Genomic DNA, 27,361 nt, shown 5'->3' on the forward strand with positions numbered 1-27,361 from the left:
GTCTACAGTAGACCAAAGGAACAGCTGGTGTTGGGTGTCCGGGTGAGAGTTGCCTCCAATGGGCATGAAGATCACCATGGGCACCGACAGTTGGGCCTGCAAAAACAAAGATTATGCCATGGAGCCGGAATGTGAGGGCGGCGATATCACTGTCTGAAAGAAAAGAGAGAAGAAGAAAGGAAGAGACGAGATGAAGTCTGTTGTGTTGCCGCAGTTGGCCGTGTGTCATGGTGTTACTCATAAGACATTAGCAGCAGACAGAGTTGAGAGGACAGGAATTTACAAGCTGACTGGGCTTCGCTAACAGGGAATCAGTCCATGACACATGATTACAAGAGGTTAAGGCCTTATCAACTTAAAATTGCCTAGCATGGCTGCAGTTTTCAAACAGTTATGTCCAGGAGTAGTTCAGCAAATCTATGATTGTCTTTCTTATATATATATATATATATATATATATATATATATATTATTCTGGGCAATTCTTTTCAATGAAATGCAAGCAAAAAGAGAAAAAGAAAGCATAATAAAAATATTCCAAATATTGAGAAGTCTGATGCAAGGAATCCATATCTGAGTGTGTGTAAAATGCAAATGAGATTAAAAGTTGTATAAAAGTTAAATAACAGGAATAAAGCATTAATTTATTCCTTTAAAATTTTGTAAGGCAGCAAAAATCCATCCATTTATACACCTATTCCATTAAGATCTGTTTTATTTCATTCCACCTTTGTAGGTGGTTTAATATCCGATTAAAATCAACATTAAAATGTTAATTGTTCTCAATCTAAACCTGAAAATTACTAGTTTTTTTAAAACTAGTAAAGCATTAATTTGATCAACTTTTTCATGTGTGGTTTTACCATCATAACTGTGTTTTTTATAGTTTTATCATTTTAATACATAATTTTATTTTTTATACATTAATTTTATAATTTGTTGTGTTCCACTGCTGTATTTTATTTATTTATGTATTTATTTATTTTATTTTTTTTTTATTTTAAACTGAAGATTTGTATTAGAACATGGTACCAAAAAACAGAAATGTGTTTTAGACACATTTTATTAAAAAGCAAAACTTCATATCGTCATGGGTCAATATCGTCATGCTTTGATCAAAATCGCTGTGACTGCAAAACTAATTGTCCTAATAATAATAATGACAACAGATGCTTGCTGCCTGCCTGCCTTGCCTAGTTTTGATTGCGTGACCCAGTGACCTTTGCCTTTATTTGAGAGCACACAGGCCGCAGTAAATGAATGAGTGGCCGTCTCCACCAGACTGAGGTTATGAAGGATTATTGACTCAGGTTTTATAAATATTTAATGCTCACATTAAAAACTATGGCAGAGGATGGCCATTAGGCCGCCGTAATAAAGAGGCTTTCTGTGTGATTGAGTGAGGTGAGGGCCGAGCAGGGGCCGATCAGGGGCCACTCTTTGATGAAGACGCAACAGAACACGGGTGGAAGGTTCTGTCCTTGCATTTATTTAATACTGGAAAAACACACGGCAGGACTGGACAGTAGGGCAGCGTCACGCTTCAGCTCGGCAGCTGCCCGCCGTAATTGCTCCAGCGGACCCGACTTCATGTCTTTATGGCTGGCGATAGAGCGCAGAATAATTATTTTTAACTTCATAAAGCTTATAGTTGCATCGTTCCACGCCGTAGTTGGAGCAAAACATCGGACATTAGCGAATTCCCATAACGCAGGCTGTAGGATCTGCATTTGTGGTACTTTCGGTGGCATTGGAGGATGATAAATGCTCCTTCATACATTTATAATGTAACTGTGGTCATTTTTTGTTGTTTTATTTGGTTATCCAAGATTGATATACTAGCAAAGAAACAGATGCTCGTGTACAGCGTAGCAGCAGCCGTCTCCAACAGCGGACGTTTGCCCGAATGGCAGGCGACCAAAAATCGATCCCTAATCTGATTGGGGGATGTTTTATTACCTCTGATAGAATTTAGATTTTCTCTGAAGCAATTTCTTCGGCGGATAAAAGAAGCTATTTAAGGCTAGAACAGGCGATTTCATTCTCCGGGCCCGTATAAAGACTATTGTCCAGTTTGTTCATTGTGCTAATTGTAGGAGACACCGATAGGCCCCGTGCAGTGTCCTCAGCAGGTAGACGCGCGAGTTATCTGGCTACAGATCACCCGGTCCAGGCAAATAGGCACAACAGATCACATTCAAATGCTGTTCTTTGGCATATTGACACTGCAGCTATCAGCCGGGCCTGTTATCTGACTGAAGCCCTGATCTATGCCAGCGGGCGGCCGCATAATAACCTGCGAATCAGTTATGCAGAGACTCTGCCTCCCCTTAATTGTCCACATTGTGAGTAAGAAAACACGCGGCGAGCGCCGTTGTCTTGATGAGAAATTGACATTTTCTGACCTGCTATCCGGAGGCACTCAGAAAGACAGATAAGATACGTGGTTGTTTTAAAGCAGGGAGGTTATTCTTCTAGGACTGTGCAGATGAGTATGGATTGAGACCATGACTATGAACTATGAAGGGTTTCAACACCTCTTTTAGACAAGTGATAACCTTGGCCGCTGAATGCATCGACTGATTATTTGCAGTCAGTTAGAAAGTCGCCAGGCACCGTGTGATGGTTTTCAGGGAACCAAATTAAGGAGCTGGCACATTAGCTAGTGCTGTGCAAACAAAACTTTTGAAATTTTGAGGTGAGTTTACCAGGGTTGTGTGCCATTCTGTCTTTTCTAATTGAAAAAGCAAAGTTTGTTAAAACAGGCTTGAAAGGTAGGAAACATTAAAGGATTAGTTCACTGCCAGAACACAAATGTACAGATAATGTACTCACCCCCTTGTCATCCAAGATGTTCATGTCTTTCTTTCTTCAGTCGTAAAGAAATTATGTTTTTTGAGGAAAACATTTCAGGATTTCTCTCCATGTAATGGACTTCTATGGTGTCCCTAAATTTGAACTTCCAAAATGCAGTTTAAATGCAGCTTCAAAGGGTTTTAAACAATCCCAGCCGAGGAAGAAGGGTCTTATCTAGCGAATCGATTACAGTTTATAAACTTTTTAACCTCAAAGGCTTGTTTTGTTTAGCTCTGTGTTTTTCCGATCATGACAGTTAGGGCACATCTAAAAACTGCCATCTTATTTTCTCCTACAACTTGTCCAAAAAATCGTCCTACATCGCTGCAGAAATACCGACCCAGTGTTTTAGTAAACATGCAAAGAAGATCAAACACCCTTTACAAAAAAGGTAAAACAGCGATGTAGGACGATTTTGAAGTTGGAGAAGAAAATGAGATGGGAGTTTTAATAAATGTCCCTAAATGTCATGAACGGAAAAAAAGAGTTCACACAGAGCTGGACAAATTGAACGTTTGAGGTTAAAAAGTATATAAATTGTAATATTTGAGTGAAAATAACTGATCGTTTCACTACATAAGACCCTTTTTCCTCGGTTGGGTTAAGAGCCCTTTGAAGTTCAAATTTGGGGGCACCATAGAAGTCCATTACATGGACAGAAGTCCTGAAATGTTTTCCTCAAAAAATATAATTTCTTTACAACTGAAGAAAGAAAGACATGAACATCCTGGATGACAAGGGGGTGAATACATTATCTGTAAATTTTTGTTTTGGAAGTGGAATTCTCCTTTAATATTATTGTATTTATAATATTATAAATGTCTTCACTGTCACTTTTGATCAATTAAATCTGTCCTTGCTGAATAAAAGTATTAATTTCTTAAGGGTTGTTCTTATGAGCACAGCAAGGTGGCAAGAAAAACATTCTAAAAGATGCCAGTATTCAATAAATTATTGCGTTTATGAACATTAGCCAAGTTGTAGGCTGTTTAATGTCCCTAAGCAATTAAAATGATAAAAGAGGTGAAGCTGGCACGAGAAATCAAAACTTACCCTATTTACTTTCTTAATACATGTTACTTATTGTAAATGATTCATCAGCACAGTTTGTCTTCTTTAATGTAACAACTTAATGTGCCTTTGAAAAACTTAACAAATCTCTCTTGTCAAACTATCTGACCACTTCCTGATGGATGAGATCAATTTGTTTACTTGTTGAATATCCCTGTTCATCACTTGTAAATATGTCAGATTATTGAAGTCAATGAACATAAGCATGTTGATTTTGAAACTATATCAGCTATTTTACCAATTTGGTGACAATTTGCTCAGACGCTTCCAAAGTGGGTTGAAAAGGCCCATTTGACTGTTAAATCCAGCGTGTTTAAAAGAAGCTACGAATCCCAGGCGCTGCCTGCTGCAGGTATCAGATCTGACTGGGCTCCTTTAGCCTGTAATTGCTCAACTTACATTTCAAACACTGGGCTCAACGAGGCATCCAGTTGAATCAGTTATGGAGCAGCTTCCTGATGAGACAGAGACAGTGAAGCTCAATTCTACAGTCAGCTCACTAATGACCTTCAACAAGGTTAGCACCGGCACTGTCCTCTGCGTTCACCCTCCGCGAGCACTACGTCTAATGATGCATGCATGACTGACAAACCCCATGTGGTTCTGCAGGTTGTAATTCACATCATGTGTTGATGAAGAGGTGCACCTACTCCACTAATGATGTCTTGTTAAATGTTGATGGAACCGAGACTTTTTCCATTCTGTGGTTGTCACAAGTCTGCCGTCTGGATGAATCGCAGAGAAATATCTCCCGGCTTCCTATCGAGCGAGGGCCAAAACAGCGCGCGTGGAGTGTCCGGCGCGAAATGGCAGTTGTTCTTCAGGGATCAATGCGTTGACCAGGAGGGCCTCCCTCCCCTGGAGACTGTCATTTCTTCTAGGAATTCACAGAAGTGGAAGATGAAAGCCTCGTGTCATCGGCTCACCCAAAAACACCCGGCCGTAAGAGTCTCAGCCAATGCCACATCAAGGCCAAGGCCAGAGAGAGAGACAGGGCCGCCATCTTAACCGGCTCTGCTTCATAACTACAGCGATTTATACCGATCAGACGTGACAGCACTCCAGGTTGACTTTTTTCTTCTTAATTGTTGGCATTTTTCGTCTCCGTCCTTGTCGTGACATTTACAATCAGCTAAATCAAGAAATCAAATGTTTGTCTCATTTTTACCCCTCAGTTAAAGTATAGATTTAAGCAATAAAGTATGAGAGGTTTGACTAAAGCCTGTTAAGTAGTTTCATAAACTACAATATTTCCACTAGAAAAAAACATCCAAGGTCAGTAGTTCGTCTGTATTAACACAGTAGTAGTGATATAAATGATTTTATTCATCAGAAAATGTGAAAAGTGGTCAAATGGTTTGAAATAAGGGATTTTAAAGAAAGATTAGGAAGATAAATATTGTTTTAATTTAAATATTTTGCAGAATTGGAAATCCATATTGACCAATCAGCAAAACTGTAGGGCAAAAAATAGTCACATTATACTACATAATTGAGCTTTCCATAGCAAATGTAAGTTTATATGGGTCTTTTACACAAATGAAAGTAGGTAGATCATAAAAATCAGTGTAATAAAAAACAAAAATGTTTTTAGTTTTAATTTTTGTAAATGGACTTTTTTTTCTTTTCGTATGTTTTTCTTTATTATTTTTGAATGCATGGCTGTTTTTGGAGCGAGAAAAGACCAAAATAAGATTGCAGGGAGAAACTGGTCACAGACAAGAAATACTTTAATTAAATATTATGTAAAATGAACAACTTTGTACAATAAAATGTAGAAATGTGGCCATAAAACAACTCAAAATAAAACCATACATGAGCCAGAAAAAAAGGCATTTGTTCTTACAGAGCTCGTGTTTAGTGAAATCTTCCGAGTATGGGTACTTAATTAGACTAAAAGACAAAACCAGATTGCAGAAATGATGAAATCCACAAATGCACTTCACGTAACCTTGAGGTTTTCTTACTTTCAGGGTGACCTCACCGGCTCCTCCACTTGGCCGAGCTTTGTTGAGCCATCACAAAGCAAATACATTGTACATTCATCATTTCTTTCCTTCTACAGCTGCCTTTGCTTCCTGCAGCTAAAGGAAACTTGTGTGCCGATTGCCAAGAGGAAACATCCGCTTTTGGTTTGAAACAGAAAGAGTAGCACACTGCTGAACATTACAACATTTACAAAGCCCGAAGTGCAAAGAAAAAGAGACAGATAGATAGGGGGAAAAAAAAAAATCACTGCTTCTCAATTGCGGATTTTGGCACGACTCGGAAAATCAATATCATTGAGAAAAGTGTAAGAAGGTGATATGATTTCGGCTATGCTACGGTGTCATGAGTTACTTACAAAATGACATTTACAATATAGAACATCTTCATCTTTGTTGTCCATATATGATACAAAAACTAACTTCTCATTTGTTTTCGTTCCCTTTGAATGCTGTTTTACTTGAGGGAATAGGGTAAAATTAATGTTAAAAAAGACAAACTGACAAAATAGTCCAAAAAGATGAGGGGTCACAATAATTATTTTTTATTTTAGTAAAAAATGTTTGTGCTTTTTACACCATTGATCTGAATGGAATAATGAGATTCACTGTGGTGTACGTTTGTCATTAAAACAGCAGAAAGGTTCCTCTCAGGAGATTCACTGGAAAGCCTTTGACAGAGCTTTTTCTGACATATTTTAATAAACATTAGCAACTGATGTATATTTCCATTGCAGATAATTTTTTTTTCTTTTCTTTTTTTTCCTTCTTGATCCCTGTAAACATGGTTCAGTTATGTGGCAAAGTCATGGTGGCAGGTAAAAATGACTTTTTACATTCTACAAAAACAAAATTTACAACCACAATTGGATTTTCCCCCCTGGGGGGCGGCTTGACATGCACTTTATCTACTAATATTATTACAGCCAGGTGACACAAACAATTTATTTGACTATACAACAAACAGTTTTCTTTCAAAAAAGTACTTTTTTAGATAACTTAAAAATTAATATAAAAATAAACAATGGATTTGACTGCTCCTCGAAATAGCAAATAAACAAACAAACAAATGAACGCAAATGGACGGAAGGTCTGATGGCATAAAAAAATTGTGAGTTACAAATGAAACGCGCAGACGGTACAATCTATCGGTACAAAACATCGAATGTAGGCGATGATTCTTGGCTAAACCTTCATCGTAATTTCAACCGTGGAAAACAATACACGTGAGATCAAAGGAAACGATGGAAAGCAATATACAAAATTTCAAAGATAAATACAATATTTATAATCGATATGTTACAAAAAATTCCCTTAGTGACCGCAAGTGTTTGTGTGAAAGTGTTGCAATGTATAAGACAATTTTACTCCTAACTGTAGGAATAAAACTCTGTACTAAATATTTAAGTGAATCTGGAAAATTCAAGACAAGTGTATAAATATTTAGCTACAACTTTGGCAAAATCACAAAAGTCTACAATTGTATAACCACATACAAAACACATTAGGGAGTAAGGAGCTAGAGGTATAAGGACAACTTTCTGGTACAAGAAACAGACTTCACAGTAGCCTAAGAATGCAATAGTATACAGTGCTAGCAAAAAGTTGAAAAACATTGCAGATCACACTCGCTTTACAGGAAGCTTTAGCAGTGGAAATATTTTCTTTTTTTTCTTTTTTTCGTCTTTTTTAACCAACAGACAGTAGCGCTTCATCTCTGTTAGTGTGCTTGTTGAAGGCAAGAGAAGGATTTTTGCAATATCAAAGTTACAACTTCTACCTACAATAAGTTACAAAGTTCATTCCCGCCGAACGAACTCAACGATAAGATCTCCTCTGCCGGTTCCTCGCACCGTTCCTTCTTCCTTGCCTTTCTTTTTGATTTATAAATCATATATCTTATATTATTTCCAGTTTATTGGCTCTGTATATATTGGCCCCCTTTTTATTACCACAATCAAAAAAACAAAAAAAAACAAAAAAAAAAAAGCAAAACGATAAACAAAAAATAATAATAATAATAATAAAAAAGGAAAATGAATTCACATTATGAAGATGTGCAGCGGCAGCACATCGGTGAAAGAGAAACATTCTTACACATTTTTTTTTTATCAGTGTTTTCATCAAATGGCATATCCACAATGTTTCTTCCCACACATAGCAAGAACTAGACATAGCCAAGATTAAACCAGAAATGTTTATACAAAATAGGTACGTTTTGTTCTTTTTTTTTTCCCCTTCGAGATCGTGAAAATATGACAAGAGATTCAGTCAATAAAATGAAATTGTTCATGACGAAGTCGCTTTGCTTGCATGTCAATTTCGAATAAACTCTGAAACAAAGTGTCTTTTTCCTCTGAATAACAGAATTAGCTGCTGATTAACTTCATGACGAATGACGACTTCGAGGAGGATCCTCCGTATAACGTACTACGCTTCGTCCCGGCGAGGAGACGGCTGCTTTACAAGGGAAGGGAGTGCAATTTACATGGGTGGGACCACCAGTCCGGACATAGCTGCAAGAGAAAGAGAAACAATTTTAGCACGGGAGGTCCCGAGACGCCGCGCGGAAGACAAAAAAGAACACAGCGGTAAGTATGTCACTCGCATTTCACAAAATACTCGACTCGAAAGGCGCTGGGGATGTTTGTAAAATGGAGGCTGTTGCTTGTCGGGGGCCGACGGGGGAGGGTTGGGAGTGATTGAGTGAAATGTGCTTCACCGACAAGACTTCACTTTTTGAAAGAGGAGCTTTCTGACATTTTGAGGAGAAAGCATCCTGGCTCCCACATGTGTGATATTTCTCTTAGCGTTTTGTTAATGGCAAACAGTGGGCCAGACTCCCAGGAGAGGGTCCCTGCTGACAGCCGAGAAACAACACGGTCACTTCTGCTAACGTCACGTAGACCCGCGGTCTCCCCTCCTCAGTCAGCAACCAGACACCCCTCGGCTCTGCCCAAATTGAAATCTTCGCCTCGCTCCCTCCTGCCATTACCGGAGCCGAGTGGATGCTGGAAAGCCATTTGCATTCTTCTGTCAGCCCGTACGTTTCCCCCCTTATCGTGACATCTGACGGAGGCCGGGCCAGGTTGTCGCACGCCCACCTCTCGGCCTCCGAGATTGATGCACTCGCTCATTTCCGCAATTAGGTGTCTCGTGCCGGGGGAGGGCGAACGGGAAGAAAGCTCTTTTGCCGCTTTCAACTTATTTGTAGAGTCATGCTTGGAGTGCTTTTAAGTTTGCCAAGGCATCTGATGTTGTGGCATTCCTCATTAATTTCTGCAAACCACATATTAATAAGTAGATGCATGTAGCGGCATGAACTTTAATTTCTCAGTTCATTAGGTCTAACATTATTAATCTCGCTTGCACACGCTATGGCTAAAACATGTTTTCAAAGCAAACAACTGGGCCTTGACGGAGAGCAAATACGAGCGCACTAAACAGCCAGAGTAAGTCTTTAATTTGCCGAACGACGCCGCCCTGCCGAGAATACGGTGAGCTCTTTCCCTCTCGCTCTTTCTTCTTATAATCACATCCAACCTGGGTTATAATCACTTCTTGTGCCGTTAAGTTCCTCTCTGGCGACGTTACCCGACGCCGGATGAGCGAGCACGGCAAGGCGTTAACATTTCTGCCCTTTCGGATCCGCCGTTGTAGCAAACATGAATTTTTAACTCGAGGACGAGGGGGCCGTGTTCCGCCGACTTAAAGCGGATACCGAGACGTACGCCGAGCTCCGTTTGAATGCAAAAGAGCCGGTGATTTTATGTTTCCGAATTACAGCGCTCACAGCCACTCGAGTACGAAATCTCACGAGACACTTAACTTTGCTTAATCATTAATGAAAGATAAATAAATCAATAAACACACCCACACATGCACATGCATTCTACATGCCCGCATGCATAATGCGTTCTTGCACTTATCCGACCACTCATCCGTCCATCCATCCGCCCGTCCACGCGCAAATGCATAATTGATGCGAGCGGGAGGCCGTGTTCGTTAAGCGGCGACGGGGATGGCGGATGGGTGGCGTCTGGGTACCAGAGTGCAATAATGCGACCCAACAGGTGAGGCAACTGCGGGGCGTTCTAAAAGCAGGGAGTCGGCTCTCACCTTGAAGTCCATTGCCATTTGCACTGGTGCAAGAAGGAGGTGGAGATGCTTGGGGCCTGACAACTGGAGCAAAGGCGCTTTTTTGTTTCACTGCAGAGATGACATTGGCAGGTGAGAATGAGAAAATGCCGTGTGTACTGCTACAGTTTGAAGAGAGGCTGACCGAAGAGGCTGCCATGGTAGGGCTCGACGGAACTACTGCAACAAAGCAGACATAGTCACCACTCAGAGAGAGTTCACTTCTTACAGACGAAGAGTCAGAGAGCCGGGCCTCGCCTCTTTTTCAAATCATATCATGGAATGAAAACAAATCAGGGAGAAATGGTCATGAGGATATGGGGGGGAAATTTGGGTTGCGGGTCTTTTTTTGGGGGGACCAAAACAAACGAGCAAATCATCAGGGAAATGGAGTTGGAATGGTGTATGAGATGTCCTGCCTTGGCCACTTTCTGGATAATAGGCGTACTTATCGACTCTGACTGGGTGTTTTTGCCGAAAACATTTGTTTTTTTAGACTTTTTAGGTGCTGTTTTGGTGGCCTGCTTTAGAATTGCAATTGCTTTGATTGGTCGGATTTGCTAAATGTCTCGGTTGTTCAGCCTCCAGAGTCACCCCTCCTTTTATCCAGTAGCACACATTCCCAAAAGATAACAAAACAAACCAACAAACAACCAACAGAACAACAACAGAGGAGTGTCAAAAGGAAAGGGAAGCACAGGTGGGGGGACAGAGAGAGCGTGGGGGCTCATCATTACCTTGATACTTACTGCCGTAGGGAGAGTTTGCCGAGGAGCCGTTCAAGAAGCCCGGTGAGCTGGGCACGCCCAGGTTGGGCATTCCCGCGTTGCCGTAGCCGTTCATGCTGTTGCTGACGGTGTTGTAGTTGGACTGCTGCGGGGTGCTGCTGGGCACGTAACCGCGAGGCGACACGCTGCTCGTGTTGCGACTGTAGCCCACTGCGGACGAAAAGACAACGGTCAAAATCTGTCACACAATTCTTCGACTATCCCTACAGTCACGCCACGCCTACACAATCTTTCCCCCCACACGATTTGCACAGTAATGCATTCCACTTGTGTGTTAACACAGCCATTCCACACAGCTGTGCGTTACATTCACCTCCACGTATGTAAGGAGGATGCTCAGCGTCCTAGCATGTATTCCAGTGTGATTTTTCCCTGTCCTGACCTGAGTGGAGGCAACAATGGAACAGGTGTAAACCTATTATCAGTACACTGGCTAAATGCAGTGTGTGAGATAGCGCTGCGTGTTCTGGCAGGCTGGCAGCGGAGAGATGGGGACAGGGTCAGGCACCTCCTGGGATCTATGCTATACACAGCCAGGAAAGATAAAGCTGCAGCCGGCCTGTGCCATGATTCATGCTGCTAGCAGCTCGCTAATGTTCGCTAATCGTCGCAAGCGTTTTTCTACAAACATATATAACTCATTTTGATATTCACAGACGGTTAGCAGGTTTTCTTTTGCATGGCTATGCTGCTTAGGCAGTCTAGAGGGGATTTGGCGGATATCTCTCAGATTGACAAGCATCCAGTTTGGCCAAACGTCTAGTTTTAGTATTTAACCGCAGGGTTCATTGTAATCTACATGCTAATCTTCATGCCACATACCTTGTGAGGTCTCTGAGACGTTGACGGCAAGCTGACCGCCGAAAGAGTTGACTCCCATCATTCCGCCGTGAGAAGCCGTGTTGGCGAGAGACGGGATCTGGTTGTGGTTACGTGGGACGCTGTACAGAGCCTCTGCGATATCTGCGGCCCTCTTCAGGATGATTTCCTACCACACAGAAAGAGAGAGGGCGAGTTATTTGTACGTTCTCAAAAGAACTTGAGGCCAGAAATCATTAGGCTTCATTTATATGTGCCAATGTATGTAAAAGCTACATACACACAAATATAAATATGGATTTTCTGTTTGTATGTAAACACAAATAACAGGACGTTTGCATTTGTTTCGCTGTAGTTGGATTGCAGCGTCTTCACCTCTGTGCTACTCGACTGGGGGAAAATAATGTAATGGATCATTTCTTCTGAATATGTATTAGACCTCTCAAGCATGGCTGGACCGCTCTGTAGAATATATTCCAGAAGTGCACCTTTTAGGGCCAAGTTCAAGGTTATCCTCCCATTTAAATAAGCCTGTATATAGCTGTGCGTATGTGTTTTGAGTGATTAACTCGTCACTTTGCACCAAGAGCGGTAGCCAGGAATTAAATTGCGAAAAAGCAGCAGAAGAAAAAAAAACAAGCTTTCACCCGGCTACAATACAAAGCCCCCCAGCTAGCTTTGAAACGTACAGGAATGTAGCAAAAGGAGACGAATGCTGACTTAATTACAGCCACCGTGCAAAGGAAGAGAAAAGGTGCTTCATTAGCATGGGTTTGTACCTGGTTGTTGTGTGGCATCCCGTACAGCGCTTCCACAAGGTCAGCGGCTCTCTTTAGCAACACCTCCTGTAATATACACACAGAATGCAACGTAATCAGTCATAAAGACATATAAACACCATCAGCCAGTGCGTTGCACATGAACAATAAGCGTGCATGTGGGTCCGGAGTAAATTATAAGCTCTTTATCTCTGGTTGGGAAAAAATACACAAGCTGACGAGTGGAAATAAAACGTTTTTAATTATATATTATCAAATGCGTTCTTTTATTTCTTAGTCACATTTCATTTGACTTACTTAGACTAGTGAAGTGGTGTGTAACTTAAGCTAAATGAGTCAACAGAAGGACTTGCGTCTCAACGACGTGGCCTTGTGGGTATTAAACAAACAAACACTAGCACGCCGCGCCGAGTCAAACACAGACGCCGCGTTCGCCTGCTAATTCCACGCACTTTAGCTCAGAAGAACAATGAGTCATTTTCCATATCTTAATTAAACTGGCAGAGTCCTCAAAGACAACATCTCACCCCTAATTCATGCCCCAAATTTGCAGAAGAGTTCAATGCCCATTCCTCTTTCTTCAGGACAATAAAGTGAATTAGCTCGGGTTAATCTAGTTCTTTCATAATGACATTAGGAAATTTTTCAATTAACCCTCTTTCTCTGGCTGTTGTAAAGGACTTCATAAACGACTTCCTCTCCAGAGCGGGCTGAGAGGCTGTGCCCTGGGACACGGACGCCGGGAACTCTCGCTTATCCCCGTCTGCAAGCTTTCCCCCGACTTATAACACAACAAGGATTAACCTGCCGCTTATTTTCCCTTCAAAAATCGCACCTAAGCTGCCAACGAGGTGTGTGCGGCAGGGAACGGGTCGCAGCTTGTTTCCCTCTTCCAAGAGCTACTTTTTGGGAATTTACATTATATCGTTGTCGCATTTCAGCACGTCTTGAACTTGCTGACTTTTGCTTTTTATCGATTTGCGGGTCGCGTTTGAGCGTAACCACATTCACGGCGCCGTCCTTGCGACTGGCTCGCATCATGGCTCGCTGGCTATTTCATTCCCATGCACAAGCGCCATGTTGGATCCGTATTCATCAAGATTAATCACAGGCCCGTGCGTTTTATAGAGACACACTCCAAACCTGAGCCTAACCGGATGACTGCTTCTTCAAATGGGCATTTACCTCTGAAATTGGGGGCCGCGTTTCATGTCGCATGCGTCTAGTTTGCATACAAATAAAGAATTACACTTGTCATTCAGCAGGTAGTGTCAATGAAAGGCCCAGCTGTCCTAGTCCGGCTCTCGGCTCTCTCTAAGCAAGATTAAGTGTTTTTCTGAGCCGCTAATAATTACTCATCATCTCAGTCATCATATCACAAGACGTCTTACATGCCTCCCAATTTCACCCGACGATTATCGCAATTAACGTCGCCGAAACCTCGCCCCCGGCCGACACCTACTTGAACTTCTCGTCCATATGGCGGCCGAGAGGAGGAGGAGACCTAAGGATAGTTTAAGAAACTGACGCATGCCCTCAACTCTAATCTGTCGTTTGCCACGAGGTGCGTTTCCTAATGAACCGGATTTAGCGGCGCGCGTTGAAGTGGGAGCCTATGCGTGACGAACGCGTCGGCCAATCAGCGGAGGAGGCTGTGAATGAGTTTGTTTTGTTCCAGCATGCCCCTCTCATCCTCACGGCCTCACGCTGAGAATATGATTAGCGGTGAGCGGTGTTCGAAAAGCATTTCCATGTAAATTTCAGAGCGGCGGCGTTAAGTGTAATTGACTCCCCTTCTTTTTCCGCATCGACACGAGACTCCAGGTTAGACTGGGAACTATTTAAGCCCGAAACGTTCCCAGGGCTTGTTTCGTGACAAATGCAAGGGCTTATTATTACAAGAGCTCATTGTTCTGCCGGTGGACGAGAATCGTTTAAATGGAAAACTTGTTATTATCACTCTTGAATATCGTGAGTGGTATATATCACCACTGTTAAAGAAGCCAAGTGAGGTGAGGGGCTGGAGGTGCTAATGTCATTATAAAAGTGTAAAGCAATTATTCTGTTAGTTCTTGCCTGAGGTGATGAATACATTGAGAAGTGCGGGGCCGATACGTGTAGCTACCTCGCAAAAGCCGAGAGAGAGAAGATGAATTTTAATGCATGGGTAATTGCTCAACATGAATGCATTTCTAATAATTTTTCTTGGATATTAGATTGAACGGGAAGCGGAATAGATTGGTGTTTGCGAGCTGAAACAGGACGCGAATAGGCTAATGGAACTGATGAATGCGAGAATACGGCCGACAGGTTAGCACTATATGATTCGCAATAAAGATTATTTGATGGCACGCAAGCGAACATATGGAGCCTGATCAGATTTTCATTCCAGTGTTTGTCTCGGCCTTATATCGAGACAAATGGATGACACTGATTTCAAACAAGGACTTAAAAGAAAGAGGATTGGAAGGTCCCTTTAGCAATCTCCTGCCTCATCACATGAGTGACTTCACATATTGCTTTTTACTCTCTCTCTCGCCGTCTTCGTATATAAACGCGTTCATTGGACGCCCCTCCTCTTGGATTGAGCAGCAAATTTTGATTTGATCTTAAATTAAGGAGGTAAGCTGCAATTCCGAGCAACTCGTAGTATGGGATTTCAAAAATATTGGTAGTTAAAAAAGCTAAATAATTGAGAATATACTTAAATATGTAAAAATTTATCAGTTGCATACCCAAGGCAATACATCAAAGCCATATTGGCTTTCTATCCAGCTACAATCCCCCATCAGACCTTGTGCATTGTAGATCCCTGCCTCAAAAGAAGGAAGGAAAAGGAAAAGAAAAAAACAACAATCCAGGAATCGATATCAGGGGCGTATTATCAACTCTACAGCGGAGTCGAGCGGGCGAGCACGAGTGTGACGGCTTTACCTTATTGCTAACACACTGTGTACATCCCTCCCCCCGAAACCTCTTATTACGGCGGTCTGTCTCCCGCCCGTAACATCTAATGCAGCCGCTCCTCCCAGACGCTCTGCCTCTTATTGAGAATATGTGTAAGGGTCAATTGCTGCTTTGCGTGGAGCTGGCTTTGACCCTCGAACGCGATAGAGGTGCAGACGGCTGCGGTAACTATGATGAATCACTTGGCACTTTCATTTACATGCTGCTGAACTCACATTTGGGTCCATTAGAAGCCAAAATCAAATATTTATGTTGTTTATTGGAACTGCTCTGGTGTGATGGCCCTGTGCTGAGGCTTTACCTGAATTTGAGACGAGTGAAATTGCATGCACTTGAGGAAAAAAAAAAAGCCATTTCCATTTCATTTTGGTTATTGATGCTGTTCTGGGTTTTTTTTTTCCAGTTTAATATAATATACAAATAATAATGACACAAGTATTTAAAAAACTAAAAAAAATAAAATAAATTTATGCTATTGTATCTTCGTCTTTTGATATGATAAAATCTAAAAATAAATTGCACTTCAGGAAAAAAGCCATTTCCATCTTTTTTTTTTTATTACATGAGATTGTGTTTTTCTACTTTTAATAAAAAAAAAAATAAATAAATAAATAAATATTTTCCCAGTTTCAGAAATGCTCAAGCAGAGTGGCTTTAATTTTTATTTTTTTGTTTTTTTTGATAATGGATAGTTTAAAGCATTTACTGGAATGAGATTTCCTGTCCAGATATTGGCCTCCACAGAGACACAGAGCCAAGTGTAATTGAAACACATCATGTGGTGCAGGGCAAAGTCTTATGGGTTCTTAGTTTGGTGCGTGTCCGCGGGACGCTAGCGCTGAGACAACGCCATTCCAGAGCTGTTCAGCGGAAGTTAATGATAGCGGCTGCTCCCATGCTGTGCTTTAATAGATATTTGTATGATATCTGTTATTAGGCCTCCGTGGTGGTCAGCTCGCGCTGAGCACCCACGAACAGGGTACAAAATAATCTCTTAACATATTATTAAGAAAAGCCCTCGGCGCCGCACCGCTCTCAGATGGGAAATTAGCACGTTTTCTATTAGCCGGGCACAAGTCATAGATCCTATCAAAGCTAAATGAGCAAAAAAAGAAAGAGGGACGAAATCAAAGAATAGGAAATAGAAAAGGTCCGACAGGCATGCTTTGTCTTTCATGTCACACATCAAAACAACAGAACTGTGATACGTGTCGACCACATGGGAACCGCAGGCAAACTGCATGGTTTGTGGAATTTAAGTGGGGAAAAAAATAAATAAATGAAGCTAAAAAGCCCAGAGAGAGGGCTTGCCCATATTAACGTGCGCAAAACTCATTTATTAACCTGCTAAGACAAGGACTTTTAACGGGAAAGCTCTGTAAACAAAAGATTAAACTGGATCTAGCTTTGGAAAATGAAAGGAAAACAAGACCAAAATAATCACACATCTGAAAAAGGGCCTCCGCTTAGATTACAATCGCCACTGCCTACTGGGGTGGAAAAATACTTAATTGAACCATTTCGACGTGCCGAAAGTTTGCGCGATTCCGGCGGAATCCAAACACGCCGGATTGCATAGTGATGACTTGCCAAAAGCGATTGCACGCGCTTGCTCATCTAGCCAGTGAATTGTTTCCCGTTTTGACATTTCTATGATAAATAGCTCACACACACACAGAATCACTAACCTTGGGCAACCTCTCCGGATCACCTGGATGTCTGGGAATGACCTTCTGCAGTCTCTGGAAGCCGTAGTCAATGGTTGGTTCGTTCAAAGCTAAACCGCAAAACAAGAAAACGCCATCCGTTAGCATCCAGCGCAGGCAAAACAAATGAACAGATTTGTGTTTTCATCATAAATGCTATTACATTTGCTCTTGAGAACGTATGCACCCATCATGCATTTTATTCCACAGCATTTGAATAAAAGGTAATAACGTGCTGTGCAACACTCAGTCAGAGCCACATCTATCACCTCTCCTATTTGGAAGAACGAGGCCTATAATTGATCAGATAAATTTGAAGGAGTTAGCGGATACATTATGAATGAAACAGGCTCGCTCATACAAACACACACACTTGCACTCGCATTCGATTGCGACTGTCGAGCCTGTGAAGTCTGCATCAGTCCTACTTCCTGAAGCACTTGCTGGATTTATGGGCAACGGGCGATGATGACATATGTCTGGCTATTGCGCCCCTTCAGATTTATCCCTCTTTCTCGCACTCTCTCCGCCATCGTGCGCTAAAGCAAAGCAGGCAGGAGGAACACTTCATCTTATGGAGCTTTAATAATCTGTGAATGGTTGACTACAAACTGATGTAGGGCGCTATCATTTCACAGCTGTGCCGGGGCTGGCCTCATGAAATTGCTGGCCACAAATAGTAATTAATCTTTTCTTTCACACACACACATGCCGCACACACACATGTTCCCTCCCTCTCAAATTGGAATTTTGAGTATGAAGTGCTCCGGTTATAAATCAGACGGAGCTGCTCCGTATACAAGTGCATGAATCATAATCTCAACTTCCTGCTACCGCATGCATTGTGTTTAACAAGCTTTAGAAGAGCGCATGGAGGTCTATTACGGTCACACTATGCACTTTAAGCATGGTAAAATTATTTTCAACAAATATGGAGGTGTCACACAGTTTTTTGTTTGCATAACATATTTTTACATTTTCCGAAGTAAATGTGAGTGGTATTTCCCCATGCAAAAAACAGAGCATAGATCTTATTGTGAACTGTTCATCTGTGCACAACGTTCCGTAACGTTTAAATTAGAATGTCATAACTGGACCAGCTGAGGAAAAAAAATCATCACCCATAACAGAAACGTGAGTGTAAAAGTAAATGCACAAATAATAATGACTGATTTCAAACAGGTTTCTAGAACACTAATCTGTCATTGGCCAGACATACAGATAGCCCCTCCCCCAAATGCATACCATTGGCTGAGCCAATGCGGCTATATAAAAATGAGCACAAAAAACGATACAGAAGGAAGAAAAGATCACAAGAGCAAAGCAAGCAGAGCATCAGCATAAAAATATTATCAGACATGAATGTAGATGTCGTTGTCAGTGATGAGGCCGTATGAATCAATGCGCTTTTTCTTTTGAGGGATCAAATCTGTCTGTTCCCCTTACTCAGCACGCTGTTTGCCGTTGAACTCTGTCTGATGGAAACGAGGAGAAATGCGAGAAAGAACCAAAGCAGAGAATGAGAGATGACAGCCCGAGAGGAGAAGATGAGCATATTAGACAGGAACTTCCTGGAAATAATTGGGTGACTTTATGATGAAGTGCTACAATTACATCTAAGTGTAGTAGGGGGCGGCAATCCAATCAATCCGATCTGATCAATATCAAGACGGCGCTTGTGTTTTGGCGCACACGTATGCGTGTCATGGCGTGACAGCGGTGATGCTATTTGACATGCCATCTTGCACGGCTGAAGACAAAGTAGCGTGCAGGAATCCGAAGTAAGATGTCGGCTTGTTAATAAAGCATTGATCGGGCGTATTGATTTTACATGACATGGCTTTCACAAGGATGTAGCTCTCTCATGCACACCTTCACCTCCCCCTTCTCCTCGTCTGTCGCTCCTACGGACACCCTCCACCTCTCGGAGATGTAAATGTTTGTATTACAGCACTTCATTATGCCTGAATTTGCCCATATGAGGGTATCCATCATTTTAGCTCGTTTTTTATGTCAGTCGCCTGGAACTACACAAATGGATCATGCACTTTGACACCAGCCCTTCAGGATGTGTATTTGCCCTGGGACACATAATAAAAGTACCCGGCGACATTAAATATGGCCCAAAAGCGGGCAGATTTACAGCCAGTCTGATGGCACTTTCACACAGTGCAGCCCCGAGCAGCAACATGTTGTTCTGCGCTCTGACATTGAGGCTTTGCTGATGAAGGAATGTGTGCGGTTTGATAAATGTATCGGAACAGTGGGCGCTAAACGCTCTTCAGTTATTGATCTGATGCTAATGCAGTAAAAGAGGTCAGTGAGACCTTCATTAGCGCAAGACAGTCCCTCACCTCTCAGATCCTCCACCTCAAACACACCAGGAATGATTAACTACAGCTGGGTGAAAAACACACTGATTTACTATGGTAACCACAATTTCTTGTATCAAATACCATAGCGCAAGCGTATTCAAATAAAGGAATTAAATTGTAATCATTGTTTCTAGCAAAATACTACAACATCATTATAATAAAACTGTTTGATTGGGAATAAATAACAACAAATAAACAAACAAACAGACAGTAAATGGCCATATCTAGCAATATACCATAGTATAAATACAACAAAAGATTATATAAGCAAATTAGTTAGGAATTATAGAGCTGTCAAACGATTAATCGCGATTAATCACATTCAAAATAAAAGCATTGTTTACATAATATGTGTGTGTGTACTGTGTATATTTATTATGTATACAGAAATACGCACATATGCATGTATATTTTTAAGAAAGTTGTTTATATCGTAAATATATTTATATATAATACTAATTATATGAATAAAAAGATATGTAAATATTTTCAAAATATATACTGTATGTGTGTGTATTATATATATATATATACATATATACACACACATAATGATATACACAGTACATACATGTATTATGTAAACAAAAACTTTTTGATGCGATTAATTGCAATTAATCGTTTGACAGCACTAAAATAAAAATATGGTAAAAACGTTTAATTAATTTCTTGCAAAATAACATGACATAACTCAAACACAATTATAATATTAGCCATTAAATTAGAAAAAAAAATCATAAATAAATAAATTTTAAAAAATTAAATGGTAATCATATTTTCTAGATTTTTTGGATTTTTTTTTACACATTTCAATCACCCACAAAGTGAAAACCAAAAGCCTAATCACTTTGTGTAAAGTAACTCATGATTTAAGATATCATTCATGTCTGTGGCACAAATGGTGCACTTAAGCGTCTTAGCAAACATCACTAATAATTCTAGTAACCATGATATTTTTGTGGAAACTATGGTTACGATGCAAAAATAAAATTTATAAGGGGAGTACTGTTGCGATTACAAACGCATAAAATTGATAAAAATGACAGAGAAGTGAATGGAAGGAGAAACAGATGTGGTTTTGGTGTGTGTGTGTGGGGGGGTATTAGTGCTACTGGGCCAGCTGGGAAATATGGAGAACAGATTGAGCAATAACAGTTTAAATCCAGACAGACTCTTGCAAGCATCTCGCTTCTCCTTCACTCTCACGTGGTTGTACTATAAAACTCTCTTTCTCGTTCGCAACCTACACACACTCACCATCTCTATATCTTCCAGCCTAGGCCTGAGGCTAAGCCCCTCCCACTGGCCTTTGAGCCGGCCCCCCAGCCCCGGGCTCGGCCAATCAATAGCACTTTCCTGTTTTAGAGCTGGGTAATTATGAGGTGGGGAGAGTAGGTGACCTTTCACCTGTTCCGCATTACTTTGCTGATATTAAGATAAATTGCCCGATTTTGGGTAAACATATGCTGCAATTCAGGCTGTCAGCGCCGGTTTGCTCAGGGATAATTTGTATTGATCTCTCCGTTTCTTCCCAATTCTGCTTACTGACCTCACGGATAATGAGAGAGAGAGAGTGTAAGTGCTGGATATGGCCGTAGTCACGGCTGCTTTTTTTCGCCGCATGTGTGCGTGTGCGAGTATCTGGAAGCCTGGCGTATGTCAGTGGTGGAGTGTTTTGCTTACGTCTTCATTTGTCATCCATTTTCTGTTTGTTTGTTCTATCCATCCGGAATGGAGAGAGGGGGGCCGAACGCCGTTTAGCACTCAAGCATAACTGAGCACGTTAAATCAAATCAGGCTCACGTCTCGTACGGGACCGTTATGAATTATGGAGCCGCTCGTATAAAAGGGAAATGTGCTTGCTAATGAGCTAGCATGCTTTTCGGCCCGCAGAACGAGCCGAGTGAATGAACAGAAGGGTTTGCGTTTGATGGATGACAAATCTAAAGCTCCTTGGGCTGGTCATCATGTTTAGTTGTTTTTTTTCACCCCTCATTTGTAAAAGAGAATGTTAAGCACAATCTGCCAGCGACTTAACGTAAAACAGCCTCCGACTTTACGTCCAGGGAGAGTCTGTGTGTGTCTACATGTCGCCTTGTGTGTGTGTGTGTGTGTGTGTGCGTGTCTCCATATATTTCAAGATTGAGTGTTTTGACCTTGTTCTCGCAGACTGTATATATTGTCATTCTTCAAAGCTGACACGCTAGAGTGCGGCAGATACTAAACTGTGACACGTTTTTATTTAGCAATAAGAGAAGCGTCTCATAGTAACATCACTGGGAAGTGACACAATCGCAATCAATCACAATAAAATGCAGCTGCGCAAAGTTACGAGATGAAGAAAACTTGCTAATATACCATGCACAAACTCTACTTCCACAATTTCTGCAAAGTCTGGATTCAATTATGTGACCATGGACCACAAAAACAGTCATTCAACTATTTGAAAATCTAAAATATCAACATATTGAGAAAATCAACTTTAAAGTTGTCCAAATGAAGTTCTTAGCAATGCATTTTAATAATCAAAAATGAAGTTTTGATATATTTATGGTAGGAAATTTGCTAAATATCTTCATGGAACATGATCTTTACTTAATATCCTAATCACTTTTGGCATAAAAGAAAAATTGATCATTTTGACCCATACAATGTATTGTTGGCTGTTGTTACAAATATATCTGTGCTACTTAAGACTGATTTTGTGGTCCAGGGTCACATGGTAAAATACTGAATTGGAAGCTTAAAAATATGATAAAATTAGCCAATATTTTTGAATATTTTGGAAAAAAGTAATATCTTGTTTCATACTTGTAAATGAAAGACAAAAAAAGTTCTTTGAATTTCCATCCACTGTAACACCCTTACAATGCATATTCCACACAGTTCTGCATCCAGTTCTGTTCAAATTCTTTTCATTTGCTTAAAACAGTCTGTGCTTGCATTCCAGACGTCCATTACATCCCGTGATGATGATAAGTGTGTATCTTTGGCTCTGATAATGAATGGCTTTCTGGCTGTTGCTCTCTATTACTTTGTCTAATTATCCTTAACTGCTGCGAGCTTATCTCCGCCCCACCTCCACCATCAAGAACCACTTTTCCATTTTTTTTTTTCCTTCTACAAACACAAATCATAAAGGGGAAACAAGAGATTTTAAAACCGAGATCTGGAATAGAGCTGCCCATCTCTGTATTGTCATAAAGTTCGCCTGACTGTTGTCAACACGCACTGCGAAAACAAAAACGCAGAAAGGAAATGTCTTTTAACGCGGATTGCCCATTGTTCCACAACTGAGTGATAGAGACATGCAAGAAATAGAAAGAAATGAAAGAGGAAAAGCATCAAAGGCCAAAGAGAGTTTTGGAGTTTAATGCAGCATAATAAAAACAGGAAAACATTCATTTGTTCCAGCACAGCTGCTGGATTTCGCTGTAAATGAGGTCAATTTTCATTGCAATTATGATCATCTTCCTGCAACTGCCCGACCAAGAAATGTAGTAATAATTCAGTTACTTTTCTTTACTGAAAACAGACCACCTTCATAATTGGAATTTCTTTGAACAGACCTGAAATATAATCTAAGAGAAGGGCTAAGGGCTCTTAACAAGAGAGAGACATGCTAGCAGCTACCATTAAGACCCACAGATGTATTTCACATGAGAAACTTTACTACATATATATATACACACCACCGTGCAAAAAGTTTGTAATGACTTGTAATGTTTTTTAAAGAAGTCTGCTCATCAAGACAGCATTTATTTAATCAAAAATACAGAAAAACTGTAATATTGCAAAATGTTGTTACAATATAAAATAATGGTTTTATTTTAATATAAAATGTGATGCAAAGCTGAATTTTTATCAGTTGCTGCTCCAGTCTTAAGTGTTGCATGATCCTTCAGAAATCATTCTAATATGCTGATTTATTATCAATTCTGAAAACAGTTGTGCTGCTTAATATTTTGTTGGAACCTGTGACCTTTGAAAAAAAAAGCATTTATTTAAAATAGAAAGGTTTTCTAACAATATATACTACTGTTCAAAAGTTTGGGGTCAGTACATTTTTCTTCTTTCTTTCTTTTCTTTTTTTTTTGAAAGAAATTAATATTTTTATTCACCAAGGATGTGTTAAATTAATAAAAAGTGATCGCTTAGATTTACATTGTTAAAAAAGACTTGAATAAATGCTGTTCTTTTAAACATGTTATTTATCAAAGAATCCTGAAAAAAAGGAATCACAGGTTCCAAAAAAATATTTGGCAGCATAACTGTTTCCAACATTGATAATTCTAGTAATAAATCAGCATATTAGAATGATTTCTGAAGGATTATGTGACACTTAAGACTGGAGTAACAGCTGATGAAAATTCAGATTTGCATCACAGGAATAAATTATATTTTAAAGTATATTAAAATAAAACCCATTATTTTATGTTGTAATAACATTTTTCAATATTACTGTTTTTTTCTGTATTTTTGGTCAAATAAATGCAGTCTTGATGAGCATAAAAGTCTTCTTTAAAAAACATTACAAGTCTTACTGACACCAAACTTTTGAGTGGTAGTGTACATAATTAAAAAAAAAAAATATATATATATAAATTTAGTGAAAAATATAAAGGATTTTAAAATATTTCTATATAGCGGTGTATAAAATACTAATGCTAGGTGACTAAATAAAGCATGCTAGGCCATGTGGTTTCTTCTTTGCTAGGTGGCACAGGTGCCATGCTAATACTGCCTGAACCAAAAGGTTCAAATGAAAGCGATTTTCAGGATTAAACTTGAAAAGAACGAGGGCTGGACAGCTAAAAGCGGGAAAATTAGCTGATGGCTGACTAGTTTTGTACTATTACAGTGCTTTGAATTTCAAGCCTGATTTAAGCAAGTAAAAAGCAAACCAGTAAGGAAAAGGGAGGAAAAAAAGTGGGGTTTTCAGAGAACAGAGCGAGCCGGAGCTCTTCGACATGGCGCTAACTTCTTCATTTTATTGCCAGCTGTCTCCGAGGAAGCTATTTCATCTCCGAGAAATTCAGATACTCCGGAAATTAAAATTTCAAAGATCTGCGGCGTGAAAAAAAAGAGAGTGTGGGAGAAAAAAAAATCAATGGAGGCAGATCAATGCTCATAGAAATTTCATGAACTTTGAACCGATACAGGCATGATGATGAGAAAGAGAGAGAGGGGGCCGCTCGAGCCACCGATAAAGTGTCGACAGGACAAGAGAAGCCCACTCTCACGATCTAGGCCGTTCATATTTTATTTCCCTGACAGAAATTACATTTCAAGTCTATTTCTGTAACAAGGAAGGTTAAAAAAGACCCCCACCCCTTTCCATTTCTCTTTTCCTCCTCCTTTTGTCAGCATTCTCCATCGATGTGACTCACCTCCGGCGGATCTGACTCAAACGCAGCGCTTTAACGGCTCGCCGATATCAAATCGAATCGGGTCGCCGATAGCAGACGCAAATTAATATTGTAAAATGAAGATCGAGGACGCGGGAGGGGGGGGGGGGGGGGGATCGATGGACGCTAAATTATTGCTGCGTTCCGCCCTCATTCGAGATGAGTTGTGTTTTCCTTCGCCGGTCAATACTTTGTGGCTTCTCTCATTAATCTATAAATAAATTTGGCGATGAATGTGGCGCTCGGGTTAGGCCCGGGTCAGAGGGCTGCGAACGGGAAGATGTTTGGGAACGAGAGAGCGCCCCATCCATCAGAAACGAGTGCTGGCCACTGGAGCATGACTAATTTCTCTGACTTAGTGAGGACAAACCTATTTAAAGCTGCCAGAGGTAAAAAAAATGGACCGAGCCAAAATAGCAACCAGCAGGGCCAATTATACCCAAATCACCCCAGTGCAACTCTCTTTAAGGAGAGAGGGTTCATTCGACCCTTCCAGCACATGCAGAGGTTGACTGAATCTTTTTTGGACCGCTGCTTATTATAGAGTTGTAGCTTGTCACAATATTGCGTTAAAATATCACCACAATCCCCAACGGTGTGACATTGCTCACAATAATGGCGCGCTCCTCTCTGAAGTAATAATATTTCTCAAAGAACTGTCTGAGAAGAAAAATTCTCATCTGCTGAGAAGGACTCAGTTCTTGGTTCTAGTTATTAGCGAGCAGTTCCCCAGTACACTTGTATCATTAGACAAGAGCGCAATAGTGAGGGACCATCTGGTTTTGCCCATTCATTTTTTCCATAGACATTTCCTTTAAAAAAGTAGAAAAAATAATTACAATTAAATTAAAACACAATAAATAAATATATATACAGAGAGAGAGATAGATAGATAGGTATAAAGTCTATCTATCTATCTATCTATCTATCTATCTATCTATATCTATCTATCTATCTATCTATCTATCATATTAGCTTTAAAATGTGACATAAAACATGATAATTTTGTCTTGTGCGTAAAAAAAATAAAATAAATAAATATAATAAAATTAAATTAAATAAAATTAAACACAATAATATATTCAGTATTATGTTATAAATTATATAAAATATGATATAAAATATGATAATTTTGTCTTTAAACTGTTGTTTAAAAATAAAATAAAATAAAATAAATAATTAATGAGTGTAAATTCTGATCCAAAAAAGTTCCAATTTGGGAATCTGTTCTTCTTTTGCTTCAGCATCTTTGATTCAGATACCAAATTTGATTCATTCTGAATCAGAATCTTTGATGTGAATGTGAATCTGAATCTGAATCAAATATTCTGACTTTTTTAGGCTACTTAACCTCTTCAAAGCTAAACATCTAAAGTCAACATTCAAAGTTAGTCTTGACAAACTTTGCTTTTCTAAATAAAAATGACAGTTTTTCTTTGAATTTTCAAATTCTTCTTCCTAAATTCAGTAAATGAAGTAGATAGAATTCTCCATTTAGCTCTGAATGGTGCACAATCCTGCTGCTAACTGTAAATGTAACAAAATTTCTCAATAGTAAAAATGAATGGATCTTCTCTATTGCGTGTGGAATGCAGCTTATTGTACTTGATGTAGTGAACATGATGGAGACAGAGAGGAAAACAAGTCCTGGACTGGGTTCAAACACCTCTGTTTACATTTCCTCCCTGCTACTGATTACTTCTGGTACTGAGTGTGTGTTTGCATATGTGTGTGTGTGTGCGTCTGCGGTCCTATCAGATACAGCTCGTGCTCAGCGAGGCCAAAGGCAGTGGGTGGGGACGAGTGTCTGATGGACAGATAGCCCAGTGCAAACGGCTGGCTGATAATTCGCTGATATGCCGTTTCATGTGCCACCGTTTAGATTTGTTTACCATCTTTCCTGTTTCCAACCGCCCCCTCCCCATCTGCTTACAAAGACCCCACTAGAAGATCATCCTCGTGGAGCGGTAATAGACTTCCTTGAGAAGCGGACGAGTCTTTTGAAGTGCGATTGCTGAACTATAAGGGAGGTGAATGAGAAAAAATCCACTCTTTACAATTTTAAACGCTTGCGTCAGAGGTTAATTGCCTCTAAATGTCAGTAATTAGTCTAATGAAGACCTGCGTTTGGTTCCATGCTGGTGTGCATGCGTGCCAGGATCTAGATGGGCACGGATGCGGGCCGAGTGAGTGAAGGGGCGAGATGACCCCTTTGTCCTTTTGTGCTATGATAAATGACCGTCTCCTCCTCTGTGCGTTTTGTCAGTTTCGGCGCAGTTGAGTCGATACCTTCACCTTGACAAGGAAACTTTGTGATTTATCAGGGCCGCCGGCCAATCAACAGGCCGGGAGCTCGGAGCCCTTGGAGAGCCCGAGAGCACGCTGTGGTCAAAGTCTCGGGGAGCCGAATGGGGCGACGTTGTCACCGGCGTGATAGACAAATGAGTCTCGTTAGAAGTGGCCAAAAAAG

General features: G+C 40.4%; 1 protein-coding gene across 15 annotated transcripts in view; it reads right to left on the bottom strand.

Moving 5' to 3' along the window:
- Nucleotides 1-5,639: 5,639 nt before the first annotated feature.
- Nucleotides 5,640-27,361, bottom strand: part of ebf3a (EBF transcription factor 3a) — a 104,545-nt gene continuing 82,823 nt past the window's right edge. For 4 of the 15 annotated variants that reach the window (XM_051123652.1, XM_051123651.1, XM_051123657.1 and 1 more), the window contains exons 11-16: nt 17,091-17,179; nt 12,436-12,501; nt 11,660-11,825; nt 10,787-10,987; nt 10,032-10,229; nt 5,640-8,428 (exon numbers count right to left, since the gene is read on the bottom strand). In XM_051123652.1, the coding sequence (XP_050979609.1) occupies nt 8,397-8,428; nt 10,032-10,229; nt 10,787-10,987; nt 11,660-11,825; nt 12,436-12,501; nt 17,091-17,179 (752 nt within the window). In that variant the 3' untranslated portion in view covers nt 5,640-8,396. The remainder of the gene's footprint in view (nt 8,429-10,031; nt 10,230-10,786; nt 10,988-11,659; nt 11,826-12,435; nt 12,502-17,090; nt 17,180-27,361) is intronic. The other 11 variants (XM_051123663.1, XM_051123662.1, XM_051123665.1 and 8 more) reach the window with 5 other exon arrangements.

This window comes from Labeo rohita, chromosome 12 (genome assembly GCF_022985175.1).
Source record: "Labeo rohita strain BAU-BD-2019 chromosome 12, IGBB_LRoh.1.0, whole genome shotgun sequence".
In the NCBI taxonomy this organism is placed as follows: Eukaryota; Metazoa; Chordata; class Actinopteri; order Cypriniformes; family Cyprinidae; genus Labeo; species Labeo rohita.